The following is a 25,655-nucleotide window of genomic DNA, read 5'->3' as shown; positions in this document are numbered from 1 at the left end:
AATTTTATATTATGTAGGACACCGCAAAAATACGGACCATACAGATATTACAGAATTTTCTTTGTTACAGGAAAACATGACGTTCATAAAGGTAAGTTAAGCTTTCGTTTTCCCTATACTTGTAAGGATCTTAAGACCAGAGTGAAGCATCTTCTAAGCAATCATGTTTCACCATATATGTACCGTTATTTATCATTAGATGATGATTTTTGACTTAGTAGAACGGGTTTTTGACTTGTGAAGCCGTGTGCACGACGATTTCGCTATTATATACCTACTCGACGTCGATACGCCTATAACAAGTTTTATTCAAATTTTAACTTAATTTCTATGATGATGCTAAAAATGAAATGTCACAAACAACGAAGTTGCCATTGAAATTAGCGATGTCACATCGCTGTAACTTTACAGATGTCAGATTATCAAGAGCACTACAGACTTCATGGTCGGTATATGTATTAAGGTTAGTCCATACCAGTAGACATGTCGCAACTTCTAAGACTTATAGTCGGATGCAGTCTCTATGACGTCTCCGAAATGAGCTGCAGGTGTCTCTACGTACATGTCATACATGAAATACTTTCGCTAAAATCGGTCATGCAAACAATCCAGCCCGGGCTGGATGGTTTTATATGTTGCGAGAAACTGTAAAAATTGTAGAACACCCAAAAGTCAATGTGACGATTTTTCTGGGGCGCATTCAATGTGTGGTGACGTAGCTAGGCATAGGCAAAATGGAATTTAAATTTGCCTCCTGAGAACTTGCACAATAGACATTCTTTACATTAATAATGATCGAAGAATTAAGAGATGGGTCGACAAATTGCCAACATCGTTGTAATCAGCAAAAAATTTGGTGGATTTTTTGGAACAAGTATGGCAAGAAAGAGACTTCACTGATGCGCCTCCGTCAGTCTGTCTGTGGCACCATAGCTTCCGAACGAATGAAACGATTCAATTTGTTTGTTTTATATGAAAGGTGACTTACACGCGAGTGTTCTGAAACATGTTTGATGAAAATTGGTGGTGCCGTTTAAAAGTCCTGGGGGATGAAAATAGGGAAGAATAATCGAATGTCTGCAAATATACTCGAATGGAATTTGGAATAGAATTGGGTCTCAAATGACTTGATCGAGAGTGTAATTAATAATTTCATGACCTTCGGGGGTATTTCAAAAAAATTTCAGCTTTATGTTATTCATTAAAAACAAAAATCCTCTGCAGACGGAGACCGCGTTGATGTACGACGCGGTACATCTGTTCGCCAAAGCGCTGCACGACCTTGACACTTCGCAGCAAATCGATGTCCGCCCTTTGTCGTGCGAAGCGGAGGACACGTGGCCCCATGGGTACAGCCTCATCAACTATATGAAAATTGTAAGTTAACTTTTACTTTTACAACCCCTATTTATTTGCTTTACAATATAAATACAGATCATCAAGGACATCAAGCGGGTTGCAGGGAGCCGCTGGATGCTCGCGACTTGAGACCGTTTTGTTTGGAAGTCCATGCCTATGTCCAGCAGTGGACGTTTATCGGCTGTTAATAATGATGATGATGATGATGATGATGATGATGATGATGATGATGATGATGATGATGATGATGATGATGATGATTATGATGATGAAACAAAAATGAATACATATGTTATTTTTCTAATATACTGAATCTCTTTAACTTTTAATCTAGTAGTAACTTCTTGTTCCCTTTCTTTTTCTGAAAGTTATAAAGATATTCTTTATAACTTTCAGAAAATGTTTTGTAAGATAAATAACATTGGAAAAACGTACTTACTTTGTACTTTTTCTGTACAAAGTAAGTACGTTAGCGACGAAGAATTACTAATAACTGAAGCGATGTCATTGCTCGCTTTATCCGCTTACACCGCCCCGCCGCACACTATAAGCTTATCTTTCTACTATTATACCACAGAATCATTATTTCTGAACGTAATAGGTGATATTTGTTGGAATTTTTGACTTGATTACAACGAATTTGACCTCCTTTGTTGGAAATTCCTTGTCTGTTTGCAATTGCTTGCTCTAAAACTTGGTTAAGCTTTTGAGATTGATTTCGAGTTTAAGATATAATATCTGTTTTCATATCTCGCTTGATCGTAGGCTAATTAATTAAGTAGGTATGAAGCTAATTACTGGTCTAAAGCCAAATACATTCTTGTCGCAAGACGTTTTAATATTTCCCTGACCACGAGTTTGTTGAATAAAACGTAGGGTCATAGATCATAGCACACACATCAATCATTAAGGTATCGTCACTGTATCGTAACTCCAGCCGTCCAGTACTCTTTGTATGAAACTCCATAAAGCAAACGCATTCTAATCGGGATGGAACGTCATCTCATCTTTCATAAATTATCTCGCCTCAGCTCCCGAATAAAAGGCGATACGGTGACGATACCCCTACGAGTTGATGTGTGTGCTGTGACCTTAGACCTGTGATATTTAGACTGTTCTGTCTTTCTACATACAAAAAGTGAGACTGCAGTCTTGTAATTTAATAAAAAAAACTATTCCTATGAACACATATTATCTATACTAATAATTTAAAGCTGAAGAGTTTGTTTGTTTGTTTGATTGAACGCGCTAATCTCAGGAACTACTGGTCCGATTTGAAAAATTCTTTCAGTGTTAGATAGCCCATTAATCGAGGAAGGTTATAGGCTACATATTATCCCCGTATTCCTACTGGAAAGGGAATCACGCGGGTGAAACCGCGTGACGTCAGCTAGTATCACATACAGTAAACAACGAATATTTCTTAAAGTCGGTTATAGATTTTGTAACGTGGTTTTTAAGTGTGTTTTATTTTTTCGTGAATACGCAAACATATTTTATTTTGGCGGATTGTAAAGAAGATTTTAATGATTTTTTCTTACAAACGTACGTCAGGGATAGTCCAATCTAAATTTGAAACTTCTATACAGAATCCATTCAACACACAAAACTGCACAATGATTCATAGAAAAGTAAAACCACTATGGTTTTACAAATACGTAGATTTTTACGACTCGACAGTTCGTGCGAGACAGTTTCGTGTTTCGACTCTCAACCGAATGAACACAGAATTAATGAAAGATCCAGGGGCGTAGCTACCGCCGTATCAGCCGTATCAATGATACGGGGCCCCCGGACTACAGGGGCCCCTTACATGTGAAAGCAAAAATTAGTAAAATGTCGGTAATCCACAATCTCATTTTTTCCCTGGTAAAGCGTGTGCTCAAAATTTGGAAACACCATAGGTACATAGGTTAAGTAACTAAGATATTTCTTTTAAGCAAGCATTTTTGTTTCTTTTGTGAAAAATCTTGACCCTTAATTTGGGTCCAACCAATTTTGATACAGGGCCCCAAGGCATGCTACGCCACTGGAAAGATCTATAGCATTTTGTAAACGAGTTCAATAATTATAGAACTCTTTTTGAACGATGTTCACAAGAGAAAAGCAAACTGCACATCATGATCATCGTTATCAACCCATATTCGGCTCTCTATTGAGCACGAGTCCTCTCAGTATGAGGGGTGTTAGGCTAATAGTCCACCACGCTGGCCATAAGCGGATTGGCAGACTTCACACACGTAGAATTATGAAATTTCTCAGGTATGCAGGTTTCCTCGTGATATTTTTCTTCACCGTTTAAGGCACGTGATATTTAATTTCTTAAAAAAATATTTAAAATATATATTACAGCGTAAAAAGTACATCGAAAAAAAGACAATTCATAAATAAAACAAATAATGGTATTATCGTAGGTCAAATTGTTTTGTTTTTCTTTTTTATAAGGTGCAAGTTAGTTTTGTGATATTTTCGGACACAAAACTTTCCCACTTCGGAAACATCTAATTTGTTCTAACAGGTTGAAATGAAAGGCTTAACTGGAGTTATAAAGTTCGACCATCAAGGCTTCCGAAGCGACTTCACCCTCGATATAATCGAACTGACGAGGGAGGGCCTGCAGAAGGCCGGCACTTGGAACTCCTCAGAGGGTGTCAATTACACGAGATCTTACGGCGACAATCAGAAGCAGATAGTGGAGATACTTCAAAACAAGACCCTTGTTGTTACTACAATTTTGGTAAGACTTTGATCATATTACATTTATTTAGGAAGCATGTAATATTTATTAAGTAGTAGTAGATATAGGTCGCGGCCTACAAGTTGAAATATGCGCATTAACACCTTTTTTGGGTGTTAGCGATGTAGCAACACGTTGACGCATCACAAACGCGCAGGAAAGTTTCAGTTATACAGGATGTTTGGGTTTATTTCCCATAACTCTAGGGATTAATTTAAAATGTCTAAAGAACATGTGTACTAAAATGAATATTTTCGCAGTAAAAAATATTTCTTTTGAAAATAGATCTTAAAATGTGTCCCTTATATCGCATCCTTATATTATGACCTAGCCAAACTTATTCATTGATAATAATCATGAAGTAGCTTACTAGTGAAGTGCGGAGTGTCAGTTGCAATATCTCGTCGATGTCGACAGTCTTACCACTACCATTACGTATTTTAAAATGCAAGGCGTGTGTTACATGGATAGTCAGAATTATTTAAATTTTTGTTGTATGAGAACATAAAAAGTCGTATTTTTTAGTTAAAAAAAATTGTTATTCAGTTCAGCTCTTATAAATCGACTTGTCAACACCTTGAAGTTATGGGAAATGCTCCGCAACATCCTGTATATAGGATCCACGAAAGATGCGTCTAATAATGTGCAGACAACAGCTGTAATTAATAATAAAAAAAAACCTTTATTACTGCTTAGTTTTAGTTACTTACATTTACATTTAGAAGTAAATAATTACCTAGTCATAATTCCTTATTAATTAAAAACTTGTCCTTCGACATAGGCCTCCCCTATTGATCTCCACTTTTGTCTGTCCCTCGCCATTCTCATCCATTTGATTCAACTTACTTGCACGGGTCTATAGTCTTTAATAGACCACAGTAAAAGTCCTTCGATATTATTGACAAAGACTTCTAAATGTACATTCGTACGTTTTTTAACACAATACACACTATATTATTTTAATCCTTAGTACTTTGATTTGCGTTATTTTTACTGTGATCATGATTGTGTATTTAATCACGTTGATATTCCTAATTAATTATTACTTATTTGTAATGGAAATAGTTATAAAAAAATCCATAATCCATATGACACTAAAATAAAAGTATTAATTGTGAATGCTTATCTTCATTAATCTCGTTACGAGTTTTCGTTTAAAGAAAATATTTAACGAGATAATATGAATAAAATACGAATTATAATTCTGTACCTACCCCTCGTGGACCGTTTAGGTAAAATGAATACATTTTGCGTAGGTGTATTTCTCTTCGTTGGCAACTTGGGATTCATTAACAGATACATTAGAAGGATCGTTTATGTAGAATATTTAAAGGGGAAACAAATTACGTCCACGAAAAGGTTTTTGAAAGGTTTTAAAATTATAAATGTAAGAGCATTTAATTCCTTGCTTTTGAGTTTCGCAATTTCCTCGGGTTCCTATATTTAATTTTAATAAAGAGGTTTTGGATTTTCGTCGTTGTTCCGTATGAATTAATTGAAAATTTGATTGCTGTCTAGGTATGTATAATATCTTTTTAGGATGACATCATCAGCCATAAATATTATATTAAGTTATATCAGTATATATAGGTATTATTTATTTACTTTTTAAAATGAAAATGTTTAAGAATCCCTAGCAGTAAATATTAGAATGAATTTTATGTTTTTCATATAATTTTTATATGATCTCAAAAATAGATATTTTGTGTTGCACTGAAATATACCTACTTAAGGTATGAATCAAACTGAGAAGTTTTCACGAAAACCTGATATGTGCTCACTTGCTCCAAACATTAATATGAACATCCAGACAGCAGATAGAAAAGGACTTCAATCGTACCATCATATTTTTTGTAATTTTTTCAATATAATTTATTTAATAGATCTGTGTAATAAATAAAATAAAATGAAAAATCTGTATATTATGTTATGTAATACTCGTAATTATCGAATACCTACTTAAAAACATGTGATTAATATTATTAAGATACATTCCTACTCAAAGTCAGTCCTACTCAATGGCTTTTTACTTATTTTCGAAGAAACATTTTTTTAGCAAATAATGTAACGACCACCACGTGCTTATGTCAATTTAATATTGACTTCATGAATAACAACCGATCAACATTCTAAAGTAGTAAACTTACAAACTAAAGTAGTAAACCTTAAAACAAGATTAAGCGATTAAACGATGAATAATAATGAAACAATATTAATGGAATTACACTCTTTTATGATAAAATACGAGGACTGTAACAGTAAAACCTACGTGAGCGTGAATATTTCAACGAATTTTTTTTTCCAGTGGAAACTAAAATGTAAGAACGATGCCCCATTAGTATTAACATATTGCAATCCGTCGCGACGCATCGCATCGTCGACGCTGCGTCGTTTTCCATTAAATTTACACGCTACATTAAATTGCAAACAGTTTTACTTCTTTTTATAAAAAAAAAAAAAGAATATCAGCCATATGTATAAATAAATAACCAATGTGTAAATATGACCAATATTCCCATTCCCCTCCAATACAAGTACAATAGACCAACGGGGCGGCAATCTAACCACCACACCTCGGTGATGAGTCTGACCGCTCTTACCGTTGAGCTATTGAGGCTGTAAATGACTTGTTTCGATCCATTGCTAAAACTGACTGTGTGCGTTGATAGTCCTATTGCACCTTGACGGTGTGCGTCATAACAACGCAGTTGTGGCATACAATGCGCTGATCCGATGCGATGATGCAACGCAACGCACTAATGGGGCATCTCTCTAGGTCTAGATCCTCTTCTTAAAATACATCTCATCTATAGAGCGCGCCGTACTGCATGCGGAGAGAAGCGAGCGAGAAACTGACTGGCAATGCGCAGTTCGAAGGCTATGCCATTGATCTCATCCACGAGATATCCAAGGTTCTTGGCTTCAATTACACTTTCAAGCTCGCGCCTGACGGTCGATATGGCTCCCACAATAGAGAAACTAAAGAATGGGATGGAATGATCAGAGAGCTCCTCGAGCAACGGGCAGATGTGGCTATCGCAGATTTAACCATTACGTACGACAGGTAAGAAAACAATGTCGAATAGAAGAATTGGTTATATTAACCAATTCCATTTGCCAAAAATAAGTAAAGAAAATTTATTATTTTCCAAGAAAGTTGGTTTACGACTTTCTTGGAAAATAATAAATTTTCTTTTCAACCAGTTAATCTTAAAAGTAATTTCAATGATTTCCCTTGAGTGTCATTGAGGAATAGTAGGTAGATACATTTCAGTATTAAATATGAATGCTTTCTCAAACCAGATTTCAAATCTAGGAGAGCGGAAAATTTAATTCAAACAAATAACAGCAATGAAAATGTTTATAGATATATCACGTAAATTTTAAGTTCATTTTCTACGCGCTTTAGACCAATATGAAATGGAAAATAAACTTAATTCAAAAACTATGCTTCCAAACAACGTTTCAAATAATGTTTTGTATCATTTCAATAGCATTAGATACTTTAAAAATTGAAATAAAACATTTCTATTACAAAATGGAAATTCCAACTATAAATTCATACATGTGCTATCGTTAAAAATAATAGCTACTAGAATATAATAAATATCTACAGTAAAAATGTACGAAGTTCATATTTCGGAATATTTGAAATTCTACGTTACACCACAATCAGATAAATGGCATAGATAAAAAAAGCTTTCAAAGAACCAAAAATCACTAAAATAAATAAATAAAACTATTATATCGGCTCACAACCATGTTGAGCTTATAAAAAATACGTTAGTAACTTAGTGATATTCTTTACGTTTTGTCTATCTGTCAAGTTCGTTGATGACACTCCCATGATATGCGAGCGACGGGGGAAAGACTGCGCGGGTGCGAAATCGTGCGTGCGGGGAAGTGAGATGCATCAGTCGTATTTCATTCATCGCTACACGCCCCCCACCTCGTGCGGACCATCGGGAGTGTTACGAACGAAGTTGCCAAGTACAAAAAACAAAGACGTCTTTGCAGATTGATTTCCCTATGCAAAAAGATGCTCAACTCAACCTCCCTGTAATACCCCTGCCGCTCTTGCCAAGTCACATATCGATTATTATCTTTATACAATCACTACGTTTCGAAAATCATAAAAATTGTAAAAATGGGAATTCATTATAGATACACTTGTCAATCCCATACAGTTAGTTTTTTAATTTTTGAAGCGTTATCGATTGTTGAAAGAGAATCGAAGCGGCAAGATTCTAAGCCATTTTACAAAAAATATCCCCAATATTAGTAATAATTGATAGCCATTTTACAATAAATTGTGACAACAAACTAATAGTTAATTTTCTCGTGGCAGGGAACAAGTTGTAGACTTCACAATGCCCTTTATGAATCTGGGAATATCGGTGCTTTATCGAAAACCTATAAAGCAGCCTCCAAATTTATTTTCGTTCCTGTCTCCGCTATCCCTCGACGTATGGATTTATATGGCGACAGCGTATTTGGGTGTTTCAGTTCTTCTGTTCATACTAGCCAGGTAAGTGTAGTTATTTATTTATTTATATTTGATAGTATTAATAATTTAGATACTGATTACATTTCTTATCATCTAATATTTCCTGAGTGACATATAACAATCCCTATTGAAGAAGTCTTTGCAAGTCATGCATCTTCCTTTTAATAATTTAATTGGTGTAAAATAATATCTACTATTTTGTTGGTTTTGAAGAATATGTATTAGTTATCTCAAATAAAAAACGATTAAAATAAAATAAACCAATCAGTTAATAAGTTAAATGAAATTGTTAAGTTGATGCAAATTACCTAAATGTAAATAAAAACTAAGACTAATGTTCCTTTAATTACTTTCCTTCATTGAGTATAAGATGTAAATTATCAGGTAAGTTTACTTAGATTATAGTTAGCATAAATGAAGGCGCTAAATCTTATATCAATTTAGGGCAGCATTATCATAACTATATCACTGAAATCTAACTTAAGTGTAATTGTACATTTAAAATTTAATGTATTATTAATTTTATTCCAAAAGAATAAATTTATATTAAAATTACTATTACTATTCAAATAATTGAAGTCCGTCGACTTGCAAAACAGGTAAAGGATAAATTTACAGCTTCAAGATAGCAGTTATCAGATAAAAAATATATGGAGAAAGAAAGCTAAGCAATACTTAAACGTTTAATAAGCAATTAAGTAAATATAACTGCAAACAATTATAATAATAATTAATTATAATAATAGTAGGATCTAATATAAGTTATAGAAATATAAAAGTTCATCGAATCTAACCACTAGAAACTAGAAATGTTTATAGCTACTATTTTGTAAAGGACTTCATTTGATAACTTTACTCCAGAAGAAAAAAAAATTAAAGACTTAATTTAATAGATTTACCCCAGAAGGTAAACCATTTATAGCCACGTTTTGATAAATTGATCAAAGACTATTTAATAAGTTTACTCTAGAAGAATAACCTTTTATAGCCACTTTGCTATAAAGTGATTAAGGACTTAATTTAATAGGTTTACTCCATACGAATGGCATCAAACGCATACGCCGGAAGGTGAAAAGATGGAAAATATTTTCTCACTCGCCAACTGTTTGTGGTTTGCGATCGGATCGCTAATGCAACAAAGCTGTGACTTTTTACCCAAGTAAGATAAAATGTAACATCTATAAAACTGATGCTCTATATACTTTGACTAGTATAATAGCATCTGTGTATCAGGATTTGAGTGACCTCAGCGAAGTCCACAGAAATGTCAACAGTCAACATTTTTGAGAATATCTTGAATCTTTTGTATTTCTTCAAAAGTATTTTTAATGATTACCTTTCTTTGCGATAATTTTGTTAATCTAATATTACAGTTGAAAATTATTTAAATATTTCATAAATTATATTTTCTAGTATTGATATTAAATTAACTTTATAGATAAACATATCAGAATTGATACAGAAACATAATATGAGATGAGACAACTCATTGCTGCATAATTTTAGTGCAATAGTAATATCCAAAACTCTACTGAGGAATATCAAGAGAGTTCAAGATAATAAAGATTAAAAAGGGCATATTTGGGCGCAGGTTCAGCCCGTACGAGTGGGACAATCCCCGGAACTGCCTTGACGAGCCGCCGGTGCTGGAGAACCAGTTCACACTGTTGAACTCGCTGTGGTTCACTATCGGGTCCTTGATGCAGCAAGGTTCGGATATCGCACCGAAGTAAGTCAACACTAGTGATGTTACGGATGTCTTATTATGCAAAAGCATAACAAATGCAAAAGAGAAAACTAAACAAAATAACCTTTATGATTCAACTCATCAAACAACACTTAATGAAAAACTTAAAGAAGTGTGAGATAAAAGTCCGCCATAGTTAACCTAATTATTCAACGAAGTGAACGACGTAATAGCTCTAATACAAAGTAACAAAATTAAAAGCTCTGTAACATCCCTAGTAGATAAGGCAGCAATCATTGACAACAATATGAATAACCAAAATTAAGAGCCAAATTTAAAATTGACCGAAAATTCTCAAAGGATTGAAGTCGTGAAATTTACGTCTTGCTCGCTATACTATCATTTGCAATTGCGTGGATCATCCAAACTTCCTTTTGCTAATTAACTTCAAAGAGACCGCAACCCTTTGTGAATATCAAGCTTCGGTAGACGACCAACCAATCTAAATAGAGGCGTGCTGGGAATCTCAACTACTATGAGGTTTTCATCATAATTAGCTTAAAAGTTTGTAATTTAGTTGCTAAATTGAAATAGGTTCACATTGCACGTAATCTTTTGAGCTTTGATAGTATCCATAGCTTGCTGCATCAAGTCTAAAATGTAGTTATAACCGTTGTGTTCAGTATCCATTGGGATTTCATTGATAACGGATGTTTTATAATCGTATAGATATAATCGAAGAGCCTCTTTTATTATGTCCACTATACAACATTAAGAAAAAAGAAAGATTATACTATCGACTATAGTATATTTTTTAAATTGAATGTTAAAAAATAGGTATATTTTGAGAACGAGTATGGGCGGACGTAATAAATGAAGGTTCTTAGGCTGCGACTGGATTGATAGGCTAGTTTTAGATTAGATTGTCTGTGAAACGGTGAACTCAAATGTTTCTTTTTCTACTGGAATAAAGTTTATATCATTATAGCTGTACCCCGCGGATTTACTCGAGATATATAAAGCCGTGGGAATATCCTTATGCTTAGTTTCATCCACCTCCTTCTGCTGGCCTATTCCCTAACTTTTAATAGCTGCAGTGGATAACACACGAAAATTATCATGTAGCTAATGTTAGTGATTCATAAGTTACGTGATTTCGTATTCAATATTAATCTATTGCTAACTGATCAAAATTACTAATGAGCGTGTTGGATATTGTTATTTTTAGTAACAATAAGGAATATGAAAAAAGCGGTTGTTATTGATTCGCTATCAATTGTATTAAGTTGCTAATAGAACAATGTAAATAGGGCAGCTGGAGCTCCAAATGGTGTAACTAACTTCCTAACTTTTTTGACGTGACTACGTCTTACAATTCGATGAAGCCAGCTGCACGCTCGAAAAAAGATAATGTCATGGGTCGTTCCCTCGCTCTAGGGTTGCCAATTTTTTTTTACAAGAAATAAAGTATATTCTGGTCTATGAAGATTACCAAACAGTATTTTAGAAAAACATTTTCTCTTGAAAAATGCAACCATTCCATCAGTATTTTCTTGACGTTGTCACGTTCAACTATCGTCAGTAAACCGACTTTACAGACAACCGATTTCTTTTTTTGATATTTTTTGAAATTAAATAAATATGCCAAGTTGATCGAACACATTAAAATTTTACAGTACCTGCCAACGATTTTATACTATAAAACCTTTGGCACCTACGTACTCACATGAAGTAAATGAAAATAATTGCAAAACATTCGCATCAGAAATCATTGTTGCTAATTTAAAGAAACAACAGTGACAACAAGAATACTCAGCGGTGTAGGGTGTTTGAAATAACTACGTTTTTTGGCGGACGGATGACGCGAAAACTAGATGCTTGAAATTGTCTCGAGTAGCATAAGTACTGAGGAGAGGCTGCAATTTTTATATTCTCATTCGAAAAACAATGTTGCAGTTGATCTAACTTTTCCTCACAGTTGAAATTTTTTCAGAGATACCTTTACCTCTCCTTGTATTGTATTTCAAAAATCTAATGCTATTTCATCAGTGAGTTTATTACATTTTTCCACCTTACCTAGTCTACCATCTTCATTTAAATGTATGCACGTTGAGGCACCGAAAAGGCAAAAAGTAATTCAGTGCCCAAGGGAAAGAATTCGAGCTTTTAACAAGAGCTAGCTAAAAAACACTGTATTATTTAATCCGTCGGTTGAGCACTGTACCCGATCTGATTCTGTAAAAATTCATTCAGAACAACTGTTTATAATAGTAGGGGAGCCTAAGAGGGGATGTTTGCAGTTACTTGAGCGCGGCAGATGAACATAAGGGAGTATACCTTGTACGTTGTTCAGTACCTCCACCAAGTATGACCCCTTGGCGGGTACGTTTATGGCAACCAAAACAAAAACTAACTTCAGAAATACTCAACCATCATGCCAGATTAAAATAAGGTAGGTAAGTGAATAGCTAAATTCTTGTAACTAGGTGCGTTCCAAGGTTACAAAATAAAACCCTTATATTTCTGTTATCGAGCCACGAGCGTTTTTTACTTATTTTGAGTGAAATAATCTGCTAAATAATCGCAATAAAAATTGTCTTTAAAGTCTGTACTTTTTTTCCCCACCACTGCAAGCAAAAAAAGTATATATAACCATTTATTCTTGCTATCATCTAATCTACCAAATCTAATCGATTCCCATGACGCTCTAGTAACTGCAAATTTAGCATCTCGGGCTCGTCTACTACATGGTAGCTTAAGCACTTGATCCGACTTCGTCATCTGTGGGAACTCCTCGAATGTATTCGGTTTCAAATCGGTCCTCTCAGCCCAGCTCGACAACGGAGCGGTAGATATCCAATAGATGCACCGTAAATAGATTGAATATGGATCAGTGATTGGATTAGTACGTAAACAATATCTGAATTCGGTTCGAGTTTTTTTATATCCATATTATCACGAATTCGGAAAGTAGTACTGTTCCGTAACGGTGTTACGTTTTTTTATATATTGACCGTGTGAGTTTCAAATTCAACCCTATCTCTCGCTGTCTATAGTATCATGATAAACAGAGAGACAAATAGACGAATACGATACACATACCATCAAATAGTTCTAAAGATGCAGTGCGTAACCATCCGAGATCTTAATCGTATTTATTCGAAAAACCTTCAATCCAGTCGCTTTCTTATAACATAAAATTATTATCGTGTGAGTAAGACGCTATGTTGTGTAATAAATGACATTGTTAATAATTTAATATTAATAACCCAATTTTAACTTAATTAGAGCTGTATCAACCCGGATGGTGGCGGGGATGTGGTGGTTTTTCACCCTGATCATGATATCCTCTTACACGGCTAACTTGGCCGCATTCCTCACTGTGGAGAGAATGGATTCGCCAATAGAAAGCGCTGAAGATTTGGCTAAGCAAACTAAAATAAAGTATGGCGCTTTGAAAGGAGGTTCTACAGCTGCGTTCTTTAGGGTGAGTATTTGTAGCATTTGCGAATTTGGAACATCACGTACCAATTCATAAAGAGGAATGCTCATTGGCCCATACAACGTCGGCCCAGGGAAACCAGGTATCTCGCGTATTGAAGTATATGGAGATGATGTATTAATAAGGACATGGTTAAAATAATGTTTCATGAAGAAACATTTTTTATCACTCTTCTAGGGCAAAATGTTCCACTAGTGTACCAATGCGGCGAAATATCATTTGAAGGTGTATTATTTTTTTCTGTAACCAACAAGCTTACGTTGTTGGTACGATATGGATAAAATTCTTCAAGTAAGTGAAAAGCACGGAGCGATTGACGCGCGACGCAAATTTTATGACGTGAGCGTCAAAACCATTTATATCTAATTGCAAGTAAATTAAACAACATAACAAAAAACAAAATGGCCATGTTCAAGATATATACCTAATTTTCTATACAAAACAAAAATTTAAGAAAATAAGTTTGCTTTTCCTGAGATTGAAAGCAAAATGTGAGCAAAACATGTATTTTTCAAAATAATAAACTATCGAGAAAAATTTTACAAATTGTGTATTTTGTATAGTCGTAACGAAGCTAACACTTTGAAATATCATTTACCCAAATATCAGGCTTCTAACTTTTCCAGAATCTGAGATCCAGAACCATTTGTAACCACCAAATTACATATTGCACACTCTTAACAAACAAGAAAACGAAGCTCCGCAGATAAAGGGGCCGAATTCAACACCGAGAAATCATGTTATTTTTGGAATCGGTCTTATTATCTCGATTGTATTTGGAATTCCTGCATTTGGTTGCATTGTAGCACGACTATACCTACTGCAATTGCCAAAGCCTCGGTAAATTGCTGCCACTGGTTTCTGAATCTATGCGGAAGATAACGGTAAATCAATGCATCGAGCTTCCAAAAGCTTAAAGCATCGTGTGTGTCTCTAAAAGAGTGTAATAATCTTGGAAAATTGATTTACAGTTCATTTTCAACATTTACATTTAGTTGAAAGTGTAAAATTGACATGATTGTGACGTTGATGAATTGTTTTTGCCGCCATTTTTAACCCTCGATGCAAAAAGAAGGGTGTTATATGTTTGACGTGTCTGCCTGCCTGTGACACGATTTCAATTTAGTATTTTTTGGTATTAAAGATGACATATGTGCGAGTGTTCTTATACGTGTTTAATGAAAATCGGTCGAGCCGTTTAAAAGTTATGGAGGGTAAAAGTGTGGAAATACAGAATTAAAATAAACAATTTTCTTGATCCGGCTCACATACGATATTGGAAAGAATACCTAGCATAAAGTCTTTATCCTAGATTATCTATAACTAGTATTCAGTAGGGGGTTTTAAAAATTTTCAATTTTATTATTATTTCCGCCAAGAACATCGAGTAAAGCTCTTAATGAAGCTTTTCTTCGAAATGCAAACAACTGTTGCTAAGATGTCTCACAACCAAGAAACGACATATTTTTTTAAATTATGCAAACGTAATTCAAATTCAAAATTCATTTATTTCAATTAGGCTTAGCACTTTTGAAAAGTCAGGATTATGTCATAATTTAATTTAATCTAACGGGTTTTCAAAATTTTAATATTTATTATTATTTCCTCCAAGAACATCGAGTTAAGCGCTTAATGAAGCTTTTCTGCGAAATGTAAAACACCTTGCAATTCTTTTAAGACAACGTCGCAAAATAGAGGGCATATTTCAACGATATTATACGGTGAAGCGGTATAATGTGTGTTTACTTTAATTATACCTTTGCACCCAAGTGGGTAGTTATTATAACTAATATTTTCTATGGTAGAAACTGTACCGACTGGGTTAATTAAATTATATATTTAATTAAAAGCGTTTTGACAATGAACATTGGTGTTTATTTTGTGCAGGGTGTCTAGAATTACATGAGCTTTTTTCCAAATGCATAGCATAACATTAGATTTTATGTTTTATATAGTAAAGGAAGCTATACTATTATATCACAAAGTATAAAAAAATATGCTTAAACATTTTTTTATTTCACTTTAAAAATGGACTACATATGTAATCCACGCGACCACTCCCGTTATTTTATGAACACGACCACTGTAGGATTAAGACATTAAATATAACATGTCTCAAACGTTGAAGGAAAAACATCGTGAGGAAACCTGCATACCTGAGAATTTTCTCAATTCTCTGCGTCTGTGAAGTATGGTGGAACTATTGGCCTCAGCATTGACCCGAATATAGATTGATGATGATGATGATGATTTTTATAAATACCTATTGGGCAAATCTTTATAATGTATACCATAGTCGAAATAAAATGTACAAGTAAAACTTACTATTGTTTTTTATTATAACTTATAACTATTTATAAGTGTATTATCAACGACGATTAGCGGACGCCCGTGACTTCGTCCGCGTGGAAAGCAATGTAAACTTTCAAGCCCTATTAATAAAAATTTTTGAATTACATTATATTTTGTATTTTTTTATGATTTATGAACAAATTTTTAAAACTGTAAACTGTAAAAATGAAGGACTTTCCATACAAACTGTCAACGCCTATTATATCTCCTTCTCATTTTATTTTCGCAATAAAAAGTATTCTATAACCTTCTCCGCATTATGGTCTTAAACCGTGCCAAATTTCATTTGAATTTGTTTAGTACTTTCAGCGTGATGCCCAAATAACAAACACGGACAGACAGACAAAAAATTAAAAAAAACTATTTTTTAAATATTTTCCTTTTTTCATTTCATTGATGATGATTTATTGAGGCTTTTTAGTATGTAAATGTTTTTATGAAATATTGATTTTTTGACGCCAGGATTCTAACTTCTCAACTTACCAACGAATGTGGTCGTTCATGGAGTCAGCTCGGCCCACTGTCTTCACCAGCAGCAACAAGGAGGGAGAGGAGAGGGTTATGCGGGGTAAGGGGGGTTACGCCTACCTCATGGAGTCTACCACCATCGAGTATGTTGTCGAAAGGAACTGCGATCTCACGCAAGTTGGCGGGATGTTGGACTCTAAGGGATATGGAATTGCTATGCCGCCAAGTTAGTCATGAAATCTTTCAGTTTAATTTTACACCTAGTCATTTAATTAAAGAGAAAGTGTGTGTCAGCTCCGATGCACGAATGGAGTTTACTCTCATACACTATGTACGTCTCAATACTAACGCCTGAAAAGTGAAAGGTGCGCAACCAAGGAGCAGCAGGCCGCGGCGTGCGCGCCCGCCAATATGGTGAACAGTGAAAGGTGCCCAGAATAGGTTGCGCACAAAAACATAACGCTGATTTTTATATGAAAATTCGATTCTTAAGGAGTAAACTCCAAAAATAAAAAAAAAGTATTGGTATCCTCATTTATAGCGAAGATTTCAGAATACATTCAGCTGTGCTACTTTCTGCATGACAAGAATGATGCTATTGAAATAAGAGTTTATGTTTTCTGAAGCATTTTAATGGCTCTTTGCGTTGTAATAAGTAATCCTAACCACCAAATACTCATAAAAAGCTTTACTACAAACAGACATACTTAATTAAGACTTTTCAAAGTAACTTATATGTGATTCTATTCTAAACTAATAAAAAAACCACTTAAGTCATCAATTATTTTTTCCTAGATAGATGAAAATTTATTTATTTTGCGAAAATCCGACGAACCCATGCGACAACGTCATCCAGATCCGACAAAATACTCTAACAAATGAATATTGATTTGATTTAATTTTACCCCGAAACCGGAGCATCTTCAGGAGATGTTGACTCCTGAGGATGTCTATTTATGATGAACTTCCGCAAAGAAACGTCTGCTTCTATCTAATATTTTTTCTTAGTTAAATCACGCTACGTAGATTGTTTTAATAAGGCAAAATTCATTAAACGAACAATTATACTAAATTAATACACATAATAATTATTAAGCTCTAAGGAATACAAAATTAAAGATCACATACAGTCCCATTGCCTTAATAAGGAATTTCCCTTTGCCTGTATACGACCGTACGGTTTAAAAATGTGGTAAAAAGCAAATTTCTTCCGGTCATATGTCTAACGTGTGCTTGCGTTTGTAGATTCACCATACCGTACCGCCATTAGCGGGGCAGTTTTGAAATTGCAAGAGGAGGGAAAATTGCATATATTAAAAACAAAATGGTGGAAAGAGAAACGTGGCGGTGGATCTTGTAGAGTGAGTCAGAATGTGTTCATACTATGTTTTAGTAATATCCTCTTATGCTATGAAATGTGCTAGAATATATTGACATCGAGATTGAGATTGCGTTGATGTGGACGATCTAAACAACAGGCTTGTGGAAACTGTCCATACGGTCGGGTTCAAGTTTTTCAAAACCCACCGTACAAAAAGAACTAACAAGTTCTCGGACCATACACTCAAGCTTATGGAGGAAAGACAAGAAATGAGATTGCAGTCTTCAACAGACGCGTTAAAATACCGTCAGATTAATAGACAGATCTCTAAATCGCAGACATGCGACTTGCGACGCTTCAATACCGAGCGTATCAAAGATACAATCGAGAACAATCGAGGCTCGAAAGTGTTCGCGAGAGATCTGTCTATTGGACGAAGACAGTTGACACGTTTGAAGACTGATCAGGGCAATATCATTTCTTCTAAGCCTGAGATCTTGAGTGAGGTCGAGAAGTTCTACGGACAGTTATACACCTCTACCCAAAAGCCTGTTGACAATTTGGCCAAAGATCCTAGAGCCAAATTGACCCGACACTATACCGAAGATATCCCGGACGTCAGCCTATACGAGATTAGTATGGCTCTCAAACAACTTAAGAACAACAAAGCACCAGGTGATGACGGAATCACAGAACTCCTGAAAGCGGGTGGAAAACCGATACTTAAGGTCCTTCAGCGGTTGTTCAATTCCGTCATTCACGAGGGTACAACACCTAAGGCGTGGCACAGGAGCGTGGTGGTTCTGTTCTTCAAAAAAGGTGACAATACCTTACTGAAGAATTACAGACCCATCTCGTTGTTGAGTCATGTCTACAAGTTGTTCTCGAGAGTCATCACGAATCGTCTCGCCCGTAGGTTTGACGACTTCCAGCCTCCCGAACAAGCCGGTTTCCGAGCAGGCTTTAGTACCATAGACCACATTCATACGCTGCGGCAGGTTATACAGAATACCGAAGAGTATAACCAGCCACTTTGCTTAGCGTTTGTGGACTATGAGAAAGCCTTCGATTCGGTGGAAACTTGGGCTGTGCTGAGGTCTTTGCAGAGATGCCGGATCGACTACAGGTACATTCAAGCGTTGAAGTGTTTGTATGAAAGCGCCACCATGTCAGTCCGTATACAGGATCAGACTACGAGGCCAATCCAACTGCAGCGAGGAGTGCGGCAGGGAGATGTGATCTCCCCAAAGCTATTTACCGCTGCATTGGAAGATGTCTTTAAGCTTCTGGACTGGAACGGATTTGGCATCAACATCAACGGCGAGTACATCACTCAACTACGTTTTGCCGATGATGTAGTCATTATAGCAGAGACTCTGGAGGACCTTAGTACCATGCTCAACGACCTCAGCAGGGTTTCTCAACGTGTGGGCCTAAAAATGAACATGAGCAAGACGAAGATCATAACTAATACTCATGTACCGCTCCACCCAGTTATTGTTGAGGACTCTGCGCTCGAAATTGTAGACGAATATATATACCTAGGACACACAGTCCAGTTAGGTAGGTCCAATTTTGAGAAAGAGGTGAATCGCCGAATCCAGCTCGGCTGGGCAGCGTTCGGGAAACTCCGCGACATCTTTTCGTCCGAAATTCCTCAGTGCTTGAAGACGAAAGTCTTTGATCAGTGCGTGTTGCCAGTGATGACATACGGATCCGAGACTTGGTCGCTGACTATGGGCCTTATTAGAAAGCTCAAAGTCACTCAGCGGGCGATGGAGCGAGCTATGCTTGGAGTTTCTCTGCGTGATCGAATCAGGAATGAGGAGATCCGCAGACGAACCAAAGTCACTGACATAGCTCAGCGAGTCGCGAGGCTGAAGTGGCAATGGGCGGGCCACATAGTTCGGAGAGCCGATGGACGTTGGGGTCCCAAGGTGCTGGAATGGCGACCCCGCACCGGAAAGCGCAGTGTTGGGCGACCCCCCACTAGGTGGACCGAGGATATTAAGCGGGTTGCAGGGAGCCGCTGGATGCTGGCGGCTCGAGATCGTTGTGCTTGGAGGTCCATGCAAGAGGCCTATGTCCAGCAGTGGACGTCTATCGGCTGATAAGGTAAGGTAAAGTAAGGTATATTGACATCATCATACCAACTGATGGACGTCCACTACAAGACATAGGCCATTTGTAGGGACTTCCAAACATCACAATCCTGAGCTGCCTGTATCCAGTGAATCCCTGCGACTCGCTTGTCATCAGTCCACCTGATGGTCGACCAACTCTGCGTTTTCTAGTGCGGAGTCGCTATTCAAGCAACTTGAGACCCTAACTTCCATCGGCTCTACGAACTATTGACGTAATTAACTTTAAAAGGTTTATTAATTATAGTGAGTTGTAACCTGTGATGTACAAGGTTTAAATGTACTTATCTGTATCGAAATAACATTAGTCCGTTAAATATGATGATGATGATCATAAGAGACTATCGGATTTTTGTACTGTTTTTCACTGTATAGATAAATATTAATAATGATGCCCAGGATGAAACATCAAAATCATCATCTACCGCAAACGAGTTGGGCCTCGCGAACGTGGGCGGCGTGTTCGTCGTGCTGATGGGCGGCATGGGCGTTGCGTGCGTCATCGCCGTCTGCGAGTTCGTGTGGAAATCGCGCAAGGTGGCAGTGGATGAGCGGGTATGATCACAAATCAATTTTAATGTTAGAATGCGTTGAGCCTCGCGAACGTGGGCGGTGTATTCGTCGTGCTGATGGGCGGCATGGGCGTCGCGTGCGCCATTGGTGGCTATGAACGAGCGAGTATGATCGCAATTCCAACATATCCTAAATACAGATCGAGACACCTGTGTGTTGTTCTCAAATCGGTGCAGTCTAAAAATGGGATGAGACTTATACGTATAATAAGCATGAGTTCCAAACTGTATTTTCCTAAAAATAACATAAACTAACGCATGGCCACTAACAACATAATTTATTTTGTTCTAGGTTTATTTTTAAAAGTTCTAGGTAAAGTGATTTTTAAAAAGTTCATGTAATTCGCTAGATTATTATATATAACGCTAGTGATTGAAATATTGTATTTTGGGTAGACGTAGTAAGTTAAAATGCTACGGCAACACCGGTTTTAATGCGTATTAAAACCGCCCGTATTGAAATTATCTTGGAGTGATAGTAGTATTATATCAGAACTACCCTTTTTATCGTACTAAAAGCCCTTTTACACTGACCGCTCTTCAACGGTAGTCAAACAACGCAGAAATGACGTACGTCTGCGTTAAACGTACGTAACGTTTGCGAATATTTATTTTTACGTATTAGGGCCCGCGCGACCGAAGAGTTCGGACATTCTGAGTATTGCAGTCTTTACCACCACTTTATAACTGTTATAATTATCACTACGCAGACAGCAAGCGGTCAGCCCTGCCTAGTTAATACATCAGAGCTGGCTGACTGTCTGTGTTTGTTGTCTGCTCTTCTCGGACCATGGCGCATTTCGAACCCTCCTAACTTTAATTTTAAGTTTTCGACTAATTATTATCACCATTATCTTAAAGTATAATATTATTACTTGACATTTCGAAAGTGCTTGTAAACTACGCCTAATTGGAATAAATGAATATTGATTTGATTTGATTTGATTTATGTGCGTGATATTACGAGTAATTATAATAAATAATAATGTTACATACATTATGAAGTACGTAAGTGGAACGCAGAAACTCTTTCTGTGTGCATGGGCTCTTATAGGTATGCATTGATTCCTTTGCAGTACAAGATTCGACTAAACTGTAGTTGTTGAAAATACTTTTATTATCGTTTTAAATATTTAAAACTCTTCGGAGAGAACATCCAATATTTCTCGGTCTTAAATTACTTTATTTTCAACCTAGACAGTATTATGTGCTTGCTTGCACAACTTTGTAGGATATATTATACTGTTTCCACCTACTTTTATAATACGTTGTGTTTAAATTAAAATGTCAGCTTTTCTCACAGAGTTTCTTCCGCTTTTCGGAATATGGAAATGTAAATTCTAAAAAACACTATTTATCTTGACACTTTAGCTTGCAAACTCCACGCCACGACACGCAAACTGTAACAAATTGCTAAAATAAGTGAAAAAAAAATAGTAAAATGTTGATTTGTATGTATCACACATAATACACGTGAGGTGTTTTCAGGTAGCCTGCTAATATTGTGTTTTCTACATAAACATTATTAGAGGAGAGAAATAGACAAAAGTCAACCAATTACGACGCTACCGGAAATACCGCTACCTCTTTCATTGCGTTGAGATGAACGACATAGGATTGGGACTACTTCGTCGCCATTGGTTGAAATTTTGTTTATTTCTGTTCACGTGGTTGCATGTTAGCGCCACTGTAGGCCTAACATGTGAGCCACAACGTAATACTCGTGAATATCGACCAATTGACACCGAAACGAAAATATCACTCTGTCTCTCCAAATCTCAATGCAACGGTGTTGCTGTCGTGGGTCGTATGTTAGGCCTGCTAGACAGCTAATATTTTACGTATAGACAACATTAACTGTGCTAGAAAATCCTTTTAACTGTAAATTGTTATGTTTCACTGCCGCCGGATACGCAGAAGGAAGAGGTAAATTAATTTAAAGCGCTTTCTTTCGTCCCCAGTGTTTTACATTTCACCATTTAATTTGTTTGTTCAGGCTTCGCTTTGTTCGGAAATGGCATCTGAGCTTCGGTCTGCTTTGAAGTGTCCGAGTGGCGGCGGCAGTGGGGGGGCGGGCGGCGCGAGGGAGGGGGCCGACTCCCCCTACTTGCACTACGGGTTCAGTACAAAGAGCCAGCTGCACTAGCGCCCAAATCCGGCCTCCTCGCCTCCGAGCGATGTGTAGGCTCCACAGACTGTACACAACCCCATTCAAAGGTCAACCCTTACAAGTGCAATGTGATCTCGTAACTGTCAAAGCACGCGCGCAACGACACGACCGATCGGGTCAATGTCGTATCGTACCCGTAGCATGTAAATAAACCATATCGTATAACGGTTTAAGGTACAATACAATAATGTTGTTGTGAAATTTTACGTGTTTGAAAAATGTGTTCTAGAGATTTATTTCTTAGTGATAACGATGCCAAATTTATTTATTCGCACCAAAAGCGGTGCGTGTGTATTTGTAAATACTGTCGCATTTTTAATTGTCTTTTTACCTATAAGTAGTAAATTTGATAACTGTATTGATTACATCTCGAATTGTAAATAGCTCATTCCTGTAGTGCCAGGAGCATTTTGATGTTTTCGACTTACTGATTGAATATGATACAATAAACTCTTCGATTTAATGTCGATTTTTAATATTTGGAAAGAAATAATGTAGCGCTAAGAAGTACCTATATGTTTATTGATAAGATTTAATTCAGAGAGACCACATTGAGTAATTTTAATTTTTTGTTACATTTTAACTTACACTGCCCTTACCCTGCCAATATCAAATTGCTAATAACATGGTTGTGCAAAATAAATCTCCTCAATTTACGTACCAGTCGCAACGTATCACTATTTTAACTAAAAAATCCAATAGAAAATAGTCTTTTAACAAAATTGTAGTTAATGAGAACATAAAATGTGGTCTGTGTGAATTAAAATAAATTAGGATAGAAACAGATCTAATTCAAATTGACCACAATATTAAATTTAATGCCATAATCTTAATATTATACACGACATGAATAATTAAATAAGTACGTCTACTATATGTGATTTTTAAGGGCTCCTACACGCTAGCGTTTCTACAGCGTAAGGTTTTGTTTAGATAGGTATATTACGTCTCGAAATACAATATTCAATTATGTTGATAACTAATTGATGAAATAACATAAAGTAACTATTAATCAGCAGTGTGTCTAACACTAATTCATAGCCAGTGTTTCTAGTAATTTGCCAAACTTCCTAATCTACAAACCTACTGTCCAAGTTAGTCTAATGTATGTGCTCCTTGACTCGGGTCAATCGGGTAGTATTTAATTTTGGATGTCATTCAGTTTACACGAGGCACATCAAGATCACCTAGTAAAATCTTAAAGTTCTGTGCCAACCTACGAGTATATTAATTTTTCGGGCAAGACCAACTCGATATCGTATCGTATCAGAGCGGGATATTGTGACTGCATAAAATCGTAACTGCGTTACATATGCGTTACGATACGCGTCAGTCACACGTAAGGTGGCCAAGTCATTATACCTAATAACCGGACCGACAGCCAATTGAGCCGAACATTCAAGTAAAAAGGCCTTGCACTGAACATTATTGAGGATTTTTTTGCTCAGTAATTAATAGGTACGACAGAGAAATTAATTGTAAAATCAAGATTTTTTGATGATTACCATAAATATTGTTAAATTCTTCTAAAAAGCGTAATAAAAGCTGGACAAAAGATCATTTTGGCCGGACACGTGATCTAAGAGCCTAACTACATAGTTGGACTTTATCCGGAAGCAACGCTAGCCACATAGATACGGTGATCGGATTTATCAAATAATACGTGTGGACCTAGCTTTAGGCACCGTCGCTATACGCGCTGCGTTATTTATTACCTGATCGTTGCCACAGGGCTTTCTGTTTAAACGCTGAAGAAACGTTAGTGTATAGAGAGCCTTAAAAATACGAGATAATTGTGGTTTTAGTGCCAAAAGGCGAATTCTCTTGATAACTTATGACATTGAGATTGCTGAGCTATATTTATGCTAGATTTTTTATCAATTGGAATTTTTTTAATAGTAATTTATCAAAATGATCGAAGGTTAAGTCCTACCTTCGATCATTTTGATAAATTACTATTAAAAAAATTCATAAAATAAGGGTTATCCTCTCCATTATCATACTTTCAATTTTGTTCAGCCAGAAAACTGTCTAGACATTATACATATGAGGCTATCAGTGTGCCAAGTGGGAGTTTTCAATACTTTCATACTGTTACTATCGCGTTGACGTAAACGCGAATTTATATGGAATTGAAACATTGTGCAGTAGAGCTACTAGATGGCGCTGTTTCAACTCCTTAGAAATTCGCGTTTACGTTAACGCGATAGTAACAGTATCAAACTGCCACTAGGTCCTCAGTACTTTGGGGTTAAAATAATGAACTTCAGTATTTTGAAATGATTATAAAATAAATAAATTAGTACAAATTAATAAATTCAATAATATGTATAAAGTCATGTGATTTCAATGTCATAGGGTAAAAGTTTGAGGTTTTGTAATAGTCGATATTAGATAACGGTAAGCCAAAAGCAATCGATGACGTTAGCTCAAAAAAAATGTGCCAATCCGATTATCCTCTTTAAAATATTTTGTAAGTTTACATAATAAAGGTGATTATATAAAAACTATTAAATGTCTTGTTTTATTTTTTTTTATAAGAACAATTTTTAATCTTAATAGAGCCTCCATAGCTCAACGAAAAAAGCGATCGGATTCATCACCGGTGGTGGTTTGATCCCCGGCCTGTTGGTCTATTTTCGTACCCACTCCTAATACAGTCTTTCCCGACTAGTTGGAGGGGAATAGAAATATTTGTCATATTTGAAAGATATGTCAAATAATCTTTTAAAAAAAATCTTAATTTTAATCATCATCATTCATTGTCCCACAAGGCCAGTGGATCTAGTATACGCACCACAAGGTAAAAAAAATAGAAACAAAGAGCCGATTTTTACAG

General features: G+C 36.0%; 1 protein-coding gene across 8 annotated transcripts in view; it reads left to right on the top strand.

Annotated features, from left to right (window-relative positions):
* Positions 1–25,331, top strand: part of LOC112045846 (glutamate receptor ionotropic, kainate 2) — a 40,524-nt gene extending 15,193 nt beyond the window's left edge. The window contains exons 8-19 of one of the 8 annotated variants that reach the window (XR_008251358.1): positions 71–91; positions 1,225–1,377; positions 3,878–4,096; positions 6,910–7,160; positions 8,445–8,624; positions 10,195–10,332; positions 13,579–13,777; positions 16,607–16,838; positions 17,858–17,973; positions 20,474–20,629; positions 20,939–22,572; positions 22,643–22,718. Coding sequence is in view for 7 of the 8 variants with exons in the window: in XM_024082201.2 (XP_023937969.2) it covers positions 71–91; positions 1,225–1,377; positions 3,878–4,096; positions 6,910–7,160; positions 8,445–8,624; positions 10,195–10,332; positions 13,579–13,777; positions 16,607–16,838; positions 17,858–17,973; positions 20,474–20,629; positions 22,564–22,572; positions 22,643–22,792 (1,824 nt within the window). In the remaining variant the exon portion in view is untranslated. Of the gene's footprint in view, positions 1–70; positions 92–1,224; positions 1,378–3,877; positions 4,097–6,909; positions 7,161–8,444; positions 8,625–9,630; positions 9,763–10,194; positions 10,333–13,578; positions 13,778–16,606; positions 16,839–17,857; positions 17,974–20,473; positions 20,636–20,938 lie in introns of those variants that run through there. The other 7 variants (XM_024082201.2, XM_024082209.2, XM_024082227.2 and 4 more) reach the window with 7 other exon arrangements.
* Positions 25,332–25,655: the final 324 nt, after the last annotated feature.

Source organism: Bicyclus anynana, chromosome 13 (assembly GCF_947172395.1).
Source record: "Bicyclus anynana chromosome 13, ilBicAnyn1.1, whole genome shotgun sequence".
In the NCBI taxonomy this organism is placed as follows: domain Eukaryota; kingdom Metazoa; phylum Arthropoda; class Insecta; order Lepidoptera; family Nymphalidae; genus Bicyclus; species Bicyclus anynana.
The sequence above is the reverse complement of the archived record's forward strand: the minus strand, read 5'-3'. Positions and strand labels throughout refer to the sequence as shown.